This window comes from Bison bison, unplaced genomic scaffold (genome assembly GCF_000754665.1).
Source record: "Bison bison bison isolate TAMUID 2011002044 unplaced genomic scaffold, Bison_UMD1.0 scf7180017864178, whole genome shotgun sequence".
NCBI lineage: Eukaryota > Metazoa > Chordata > Mammalia > Artiodactyla > Bovidae > Bison > Bison bison.
This window is the reverse complement of record NW_011494750.1, coordinates 962972-971213: the sequence shown is the minus strand read 5'-3', so window position 1 is coordinate 971213 and position 8242 is coordinate 962972. Positions and strand designations below refer to the sequence as shown.

The 8242-nt window shown below is 59.4% G+C and overlaps 1 protein-coding gene across 1 annotated transcript; it reads left to right on the top strand.

Moving 5' to 3' along the window:
* The first annotated feature begins 328 nt into the window (after window positions 1-328).
* PEX16 (peroxisomal biogenesis factor 16) lies at window positions 329-6759 on the top strand. The gene is made up of 11 exons (XM_010842333.1): window positions 329-1156; window positions 1372-1407; window positions 2226-2302; window positions 2650-2783; window positions 2923-3023; window positions 3973-4053; window positions 4184-4312; window positions 4402-4474; window positions 4601-4720; window positions 6092-6156; window positions 6600-6759. The coding sequence occupies exons 1-11, from the start codon at window positions 1045-1047 to the stop codon at window positions 6656-6658; spliced, it is 987 nt and encodes a 328-aa protein (XP_010840635.1). The 5' UTR covers window positions 329-1044; the 3' UTR covers window positions 6659-6759.
* Window positions 6760-8242: the final 1483 nt, after the last annotated feature.

Below are 8242 nucleotides of genomic sequence, written 5' to 3'. Positions count from 1 at the left end.
CCCCTCCGCCGGCCACCCGTCCCCCCCCCCTCTGGCCGCCCCTCTCCCGCCGCCACTTCCTTCCAGAGAGGCTAACCCGTTTGGGAAGAGATTCCCTGGAGAAGTTCTCGTTTCTTGGGAAGCAGCTGAGAGCTGGAAGATGCACCGGAGGGCCAAAAAGCGCTGTGAAATTGACCCCGAGTTCAAAGAGCCCGTCTGCCCTCTAACCATTTTACAGATGGGGAAACCCGAGGCCCAGAGAAGGGAAAATCCTCGTTAAGGTCACCCCGAGCGGAGAGCAGAAGCCCAGGCCAGGCTTTTCTCCGTGAAGATGGGAGTTCAGGTGCGCGATTTGGCGGGAGGGCGGTGGGAGGGAGAACATGCTCCATGTGGGAGCCGGGGCACTAACGATGCTGGCCAGAGGGATCTTGAGTGGGAGGCTGGACTTCTCGCTGCCTCAGTTTCCCCAGCACTACCTCTGGGAGAAGTCAGGCGACAAGGCAACGGGCCAAACGCGCGCCTGCACACAGTCCGATTGTCCTTAGGCTGTCCCCGCGCTCCCCACCCGCCCAAGTCTGATGGAGAAGGCTCCTCTCTGGGCGCTGCCTCCCAAGCCCTTTAAAAGCCAGTCCTCCCGTTCGAGCCTCTCGGCATTCTATTGGAAAGGCTCTTGATCCCTACTCCAGAATTAACTGCTCAGGCTGCCGCGGGAGCTTTTTCCCGGAGCTGTAACTGCGCAGGTGCAAGGCGGCAAACCCGGAAGGCGGAAAAGCCGGTTGGGGCCGCCGGGGTCGGGGGCGAAGAGCGTGTGAACCAATGACCTGAAGGAGTTAGGGAGGGCGGGATTAGGCCCGCGGTTACTTAACGCTACCCTGGTGGGAGGGGATTTAAGAAATGGGGTGAAGGGTGCCTCAACGGCTCTTCGTGTCACCGTCCTTGTGGCCCGCGGAAGTTAAGCAGCAGAGAGGCGGGCCTAGCGCCGGAAGCAGGAAGGAGGGCGCAGGAAGCAGGGCCCCGTAGCCAGTCGCGCTGTCGGTCCGTGGGTCTGTCGGTCCCGAGGGCAGGATGGAGAAGCTGCGGCTCCTGGGCCTCCGCTACCAGGAGTACGTGACTCGTCACCCGGCCGCCACGGCCCAGCTGGAGACGGCAGTGCGCGGCCTCAGTTACCTGCTGGCAGGTGCCACCCTGACCTTTGACCCATCCCTTCGGATCTCTGACATCTGACCCCACCTGCCTCCCCTTCCCTTCCCTGCGGAGCCTGGGTAGTGATCGCTGTGCTTGAGGAGTTCCTTCCAGGTTCCCGTTGGGGCATAGGGAGGGAATGTCCAGGGACCCGAAGCAGCAGGGAGAGACAGACTCTCACCGGCGCCTCCTTCTGTGCCTTCTTCCCAGGTCGTTTCGCCGATTCGCACGAGCTGTCAGAGCTGGGTGAGCCGGGCTCGGGTGGGTGGGGGGCGAGAGGGTGGGGGAGGGCTTCCCAGAGGGCTTCCTAGATTTCCCGTTAGATCATCCAGTTCTGTGATTGAATCAGACAGGGGTCCAGCGTCCACTGTCCTAGGCCGTCGCGTATACCCCCCATGGTTGAGAGAGATGTCTGGGGACCTTGACTGGTCAGGAGGCTGAGCCAAGCGCCTCTTCTGCCTTTGCTCTGTTAATCTTCCCTACAGTCAAGTGAAGTGGCTACTGTTATTGTCTTCCTTCTCCAGTTAAGGGAACAGAAGTTTAAGTGAGGTTAAGGAACAGCCACCGAAGGCCTCAACCAGGATTCAAATCCCAATCTCCCAAATTCCAGAATGCCCAGACTGTAACTGCCTCAGTGGTGTTTACCCGGTCAGTACAGGAGGTACAGGTCCTGAAAGGATGAGCTGGGTTTTAAAAGGTAGGGATGGAATAGAATTTCAAGGACAGGCTGCAGAGAGGCAAAGGCCAGGAGGTGACTGCACCTCCCATGTCTCTTTGGAGCATGTTGGGCAGTTGTGGGCTGCTGGATAACCAGTGCTATTCAGCAGGGCAGTAGCTGGTATGTCATAGAGATCAAACCATCCTTTCTTGTTCTAGTGCTCACACAAGAGGTCGTTAGGGGGAGTGGAGAGCTCTGAGGAAGTGGGTGGCAGGACCTGTCGTTTCCACATAGTGTGTGGGTGGCTGAGCACAGTGAGGAATAGGTGATCCCTGCTGCTCTGGGGAGAAGGGGAGGGGGTGGAGGCTGCAGAGCCAGCCTCTCAAGGCCACTCTCTGCCCCTCAGTGTACTCTGCCTCTAACCTGCTTGTGCTGCTCAATGATGGAATCCTACGGAAGGAACTTCGGAAAAAATTACCCATGGTAAGAATTGTGCCCTGAACTGAGGGCCAGAAGCAGGGGCCTCAGGAACAAAATAGTAACCACCAGCCCGTGTTTGGAGCACGCGTTATGCTCTCATAGAGTACGAGACATGGCTGCCTCCATCTGTGCCTCTAGCCGTTAGGTGACGAGTCCAGGCATTAGTGTCCCCTTATCAGGTGGAGAGACTGGGTTTCACAGGGTGGAGTCGCCTGTCCCAGCAGGAGACCTCAGGCTTACGCACTTAGTCTTGGGAAGAGGAACATGTATGTCTCCTGTCAGAGGTGTCCCCTGGGGGAGGAGCTGAAACCAGGGGGCCCTCCTGACCTCTTGGCCTGGGGTTCTTGCAGTCCCTGTCCCAGCAGAGGCTACTGACATGGCTGAGCGTGCTGGAGTGTGTGGAGGTGTTCATGGAGATGGGGGCCACCAAGGTGTGGGGCGAAGTAGGACGTTGGCTCGTCATCGCCCTCATCCAGCTGGCCAAGTATGTCGGGACTGTGGAGGGCCGGCCTGGGGTGGGGGTCACTGAGACCAGCTGTACCGACGGTGTTCAGTAGAGCAGCCCGGACCCCTGCCGGCTAGCCACCTCCCCCTTCCCCAGCCCTGCCGTACTCCCAACCCAGGGCTGTACTTCGGATGTTCCTGCTGATCTGGTTCAAGGCTGGCCTCCAGACCTCACCCCCCATCGTTCCGCTGGACAGGGAGACCCAGGCACAGTCCCGGGGTAAGTGCCTGCCCGCTCTGGAGTGGAACGGGGCGCGGGGCTGATTGGTAGATGAGAGCTGACCTACCTGAATATGGCACTGTCACCGTGGGGCACACCTCTCCCCATCTACTCATTTTGTCCTCGTCATCATCTTATATTGGTATTTTACAGAAAAGAAAAGAATGATGAGGTCAGAGGCCGGATGAGAGCTTAAACTCAGGACTTCTGACGTCGGAGTCCTCAGTCATTTTTATGGGTGCGGGAAGAGGACACAGAGCATCGGGAGGAAGCAGGGGTCTTGCCAGCCTTGTCTTTGGGCCTGGCTCTGTATCAAGAGCACAGCCTCCTGAGGCAGGGTACCCAGCAGATATGCCCTTTCAGGGCTTTGGGCCCATCAGCTGTTGGCCTCTGGGTCTTACCCCCTTGACTTTGAGTTGGGGGCAAGTCTTTGCTTCTGTTTTCATGGTCATGTTGAAAGCAAAGCACTCAGAAGATACGCTCTTCCCCTCCTTCTTAAACATTTTTGTTTATTGGCCACGCCACACAGCCTGTGGGATCTTAGTTCGCTGACCAGGGGTGGAACCTGCACCCCCTGCAGTGGAAGCATGGAGTCTTAACCGCTGGGCCACTGGGGAAGTCCAGATACAGCCCCTTCTGTGCTGTGGTCACCATGGACCACCGGCCCCCCGCCTTGTTCCAGTGCCTGGGAGGCCTTAGTTCTTGGCTGGTATATCTGCACAGGTGCTACTGGCCTTTCCCCAGGTTGGGGAGGGCTGCGGAATGCTGCCCGCCGTGGACAGGTCCTAGGCACAGCCTCTGCTGTGGTGTCCTTGACTCAGCTGCTGCCTTAGTACAGGTTTATCCATTCTCCCCCTAGCCATGAGCATTCACTGCACCTGCATTCGCTTGTAGGCTCTGCTAGAAACGTGTCCCTCTGACAATACGACCTTTTATCTATTCCCACTAGATGGTGACCACAGCTCTGGTAGCCAGGAGCAGTCATATGTGGGGAAGCGGTCAAACCGGGTGGTGCGAACCCTCCAGAACAGTAAGTGTGGGAGGTTGCTGGATGAGACACCTCGGTGCTGAGGTCAGCGTGGGCCTGAGGGCCTGGCTTTCATCACGGCCTGCCCGCCCCCTGCCCCGCCGGCCACTTACCTGCCGCCTTTGTGTTCTAGCTCCGTCCCTGCACTCCAGGCACTGGGGGGCCCCGCAGCAGCGGGAGGAGCTGGGCGTTGCCCCCACCCCACTGGGGCTGCAGGAGACCATCGCTGAGTCTTTGCATATCGCCCGGCCCCTGCTGCACTGTATCCTTAGCCCAGGCCCGGGTCGCGATAGACGGGGGCAGGCAGGGCGGGCCGTGTGCTGGAGACATCCTTAACGCCGTGGCCGGCAGTGCTCAGCCTGGGCCTCTGGGGTCAGCGGTCGTGGACACCCTGGCTCCTGTCCGGTGTCGTGGATGTGACCAGGTGAGCCGGGCCTGCCTGGGGCCCCATTCCCTCCGTCCGGCTTTGTGCTGCAGGCCCGGCCTCACGTGGGCAAGCGGGGTCCTTGCCTCTCCTGTCACTGGCCCGAACCTTGTCCCTTCCCCCCAGCCTGAGCCTCTTGAGCGATAGGAAGGGCCTGACCCGGAGGGAGCGGCTGGAGCTGCGGCGCCGGACCATCCTGCTGCTCTACTACTTGCTGCGCTCCCCGTTCTACGACCGCTTCTCTGAGTAAGGACTGGCCCCTGGCTCGGCAGGGCGCACCCTCTGCAGGGCAGAGTGGGGGAAGCAGGCCCGACTCCCCAGGCTGGTTCACGCCTGCCTTCCCTCCCTCCTTCCCCGATCTGGGTTCACTGAACACTTGCCATGTGCTACCTGGGTGTGGCCACTCCTGATTTCTTGGGGCCATCTGCCCAGTGTGCTGCTTAAGCTGTTGTTGGCAGGTAAGGGCAGGGCCCCGGGGACCGTGGGCATGAACTTTCCCCATCCTTAGCTTGCTCGCCCACTTTCCTAAACAGTTGGGTCATTCCCCACTGCTCACAGGAGACACTTAAGTTCAAAGAGGCTGGGCAGCTGAAATGAAGCCAACCAGCCAGCCAGTTCCCTCACCCGTGCTCTTTCCTGGCCTGTCCCTGCCTAGCCCAGCCCTCCCTCCATCCCCTGAGGGTCCAGAGCTCCTAGCCACAGAGAGGTCTGCTGGGGGTGAGTCAGGGGTGACTTGGGGCCAAGTCTCCCAAAGAGGTCACCTGAGGTCAGACTGAGATTTGAGGAGTGGTCCCTATACTGCGACTGGGGCTGTGAGACAGGCTGGAGGCTCCCAGGACCCGGTCTGTCCAGGTTGTAACAAGTACACTGCTTAAAGGCTGGAGTGATCGTTGGAATCATACTTAACATTCTGTACATACAACTTCTGTTTATTTTCTGAGTTGGTAGAAAGTAAGCTTAGGTCAGATCTAATACCCACCTCAGTGAAAATAACTGCCTGACAGTTTCTATTTTCAGATCAGTTTGAAAGCTCATAAGGTTCTAAAGCCAAATCTTCTTCCACACTCCAGAGAAAACGCTCTGGAGACTTTGGTGGATCATGACCTCTGCCCACAGATGGCTTGCACTCTACAGAGGAAGCATTGTAGCCCCAGTATTGCTCTGAACTGAGGATTACCTAATTGCAGAGGTGGCTTCCCAGGCTGCAGGCCTCCAGTCTGGCTTGTCTTCCTGCCAACCTGACCAGCCCAGCACCCTTAGAGCAGTGGCCCAGACTGAGGAGGGCCCAGAGCCAGTCCCTCAGAGGACAGGGGCAGGGTGCGGAGGACCTCTGGGATATAGTCTGGGGAGAGAGAAGTTTCCTTCCCCCTTTTTATTGTCAGACAGTATAGTCTCTGGCTCTGGGCTGCCTGCCAGCTGTGGGCTGAGGTGTGACCCTCCCAGGCGTGTGGTTGGGGACGGCTGGACCAGAGCCTTCTGTCCCGAGGATGTCCTCGATGCACGTGGTGACCTGGCTTCTGGGATGCACTGCCTTTAGTCAGGTGGTCAGCAGAGGTTTTACACGCCTGGGTTTGCAGGAACCCAGGCCCCCCTACTCAGGCTACTCCTTTGTTGCAGGGCTAAGATCCTGTTTCTACTCCAGCTCCTAGCAGACCATGTCCCAGGCATTGGTCTGGTCACAAGTAAGCATGGGGTGAGGGCGTGATAATTACCATCACGGAGCTTATGTGTGGCCCGGCTCCCTGTATCTCCTTGTAATCTGATTCTTGGCACAGTTGGGAGAGGGAGCCCAGAGGTTAGGTTGGGTGGGTGACAGCTCCTTGAATGTCATGAGACCAACTTCGCTGGGTGGGGACTATACGGAGGAATGAAGCCTGCTGGCCATTTGGAGAGTCACCCTCAGCAGAGAGGCCCTGGCTGTCCACATGGACAGTGGGACAGCTGTGTGACTTCTGTGAGTTTGAAACTCTTTGAAACACGGCCAGAGATGGCTCTGATGCTGGCGGGGGAGGTGGCAGGGTGGGGGCTCTGGCCAGGCGGATGGGAGCCTCAGGAGGGCCCTGGGTAGAGCCGGATTGGAGTCTGGCCCTCAGCCCTGAACTTGCTCCCCTCTCTGTCATTGCAGGGCCGCTCATGGATTACTTGCCCAACTGGCAGAAAATTTATTTCTACAGTTGGGGCTGACGGACATTCTGCAAGTGGGGTGTGGGGAGGGGTAGGGGGTGCCTCAGCTCTTCAAGTCCCCTGGGCCCCTCTGCCCTAATAAAACTGACTCTGGCAGTGTCCACGCCTGTGACTGCTCCATGCCCCCAGCCCGGGGCTCCCGGCTCCATCACTCTGGCCGGGCTCCGCACACAGCCCTGGTCTCCACTAGAGCGCCCTTGATTCCCTCTCGACTCCGCATCCTGAGGGGAAGGAAGCGCATGCCACACCTCGTCACTGGCCGGGATGCCCCCACCAGGACCGGGACGCGGGCTTCTCCAGCCCAGAAAGCTGGAGCCCCACCTCACGAGCACGGTTGGTCCCTGTTGACGGCCAGCAAGGCTGAACCCAGACTGGACGACAGCTGCCCCTGTGTCTTCCAGCCCACGCCCTGCCGGGGCCTGATGCCTGGCAGCTCCGTGGTGGGGCATGGTGCTGGTGGGCCTGCCTCAGTGCAGAGGGGCACCTCAAGCCCTGACCCCTGCTCGAGGGCAGAAGGCCTTTCTCCTGTGGGATGGGGACGTCAGGCCCCAGCCAGCGCTGTGGCCGGCCCTGGGCAGTGGTAAGGTTGGCAGGGCTGGGAGCCGCCACGTGCGGGTTCACGGGGCGCGAGCCGGCGTCTCCCCCATGGTCTTCCTGGAGGCACCGTGCAGGGATTTGGGCATGGCAGCTGCTGTTTTCCTGCCAGGTCTCCCCCTTCCCTCAGTCTGTGCTGCCTTTGCGCTGTGAGCAGACCGCACGCTCCTGCTGGAGCTTCTAGCTGGTCGGGCAGCCGCATAGGTTCTGAGAGGGCTCCATCTGCCCTGTGTCAGCTGTGCCTCTGCTGCCCCCAGACACCCTGGGACGGGCCGGGTGTCCCTGACTGCTTTCCCCAAGTGCCTCTGGGAAGCCCTGTCCTGGTCCCGGGCCGGGGGCGAAGGCACTGGGTGGTCACCACTCGAGACCCGCGACCTTGGCTGGGCATGGCAGTGTGCTCTGGGCCTCGTGCCGTGTGTGGAAGTGAGTCAGGCCCAGCTCGCCGCCCTCACTCTCGACGGTGGCGGGGACGGGTGTGTGGATGCCTCCTTATGCCGAGTTGTTGCTGTCGGTGGAAGTGTGTGTGGACCGTGGTCAGACTGCCTGCCCGCCCCAGCAGGAGGGCGCCCTGGTCAGGGAGCCCTCCACTCAAGCCGGCTTCTAAACTGCTGAGACTTCATGTGTTTTCAGCAGGCAGACGGGAACGGAGGCTGTGTGCGCAAGAACACAGCACAAGTAGTTGTTGCGGTGGTGTGGCAGCCCTGCTGGGGTGGGAGGGAGCCTGAGCGGAGTGGAGGCGGGGTCTTGAGGGGGAACAAGGGCATTCTGTGCTCGTCTAGAGGTTCAGCTCTCTTCTGAAGGAAATGGAAAACCAGTGAGGTTGTTTAAAGCAGGCAGTGACGTGACGTAGGGATTACATAGGGAAGGACAAATGGGTCTAAGTTTCTTCCTTCAGTTTATGTGTAGGTGATGGAGATGCCAGCCACCAGGAGAAGTACCACAGAAGAAAAAGATGGCTGGAAGAAGATAATGAGTTACATTTTGGATATA

Excerpts from the sequence above, each read along its gene's own strand:
- PEX16 (XM_010842333.1), top strand. The coding sequence starts at position 1,045 with ATGGAGAAGCTGCGGCTCCTGGGCCTCCGCTACCAGGAGTACGTGACT. Across the intron at positions 2,303-2,649 it reads TTCGGAAAAAATTACCCATG|TCCCTGTCCCAGCAGAGGCT; the intron begins GTAAGAATTGTG and ends GGGTTCTTGCAG. Across the intron at positions 4,475-4,600 it reads GGTGTCGTGGATGTGACCAG|CCTGAGCCTCTTGAGCGATA; the intron begins GTGAGCCGGGCC and ends CCTTCCCCCCAG.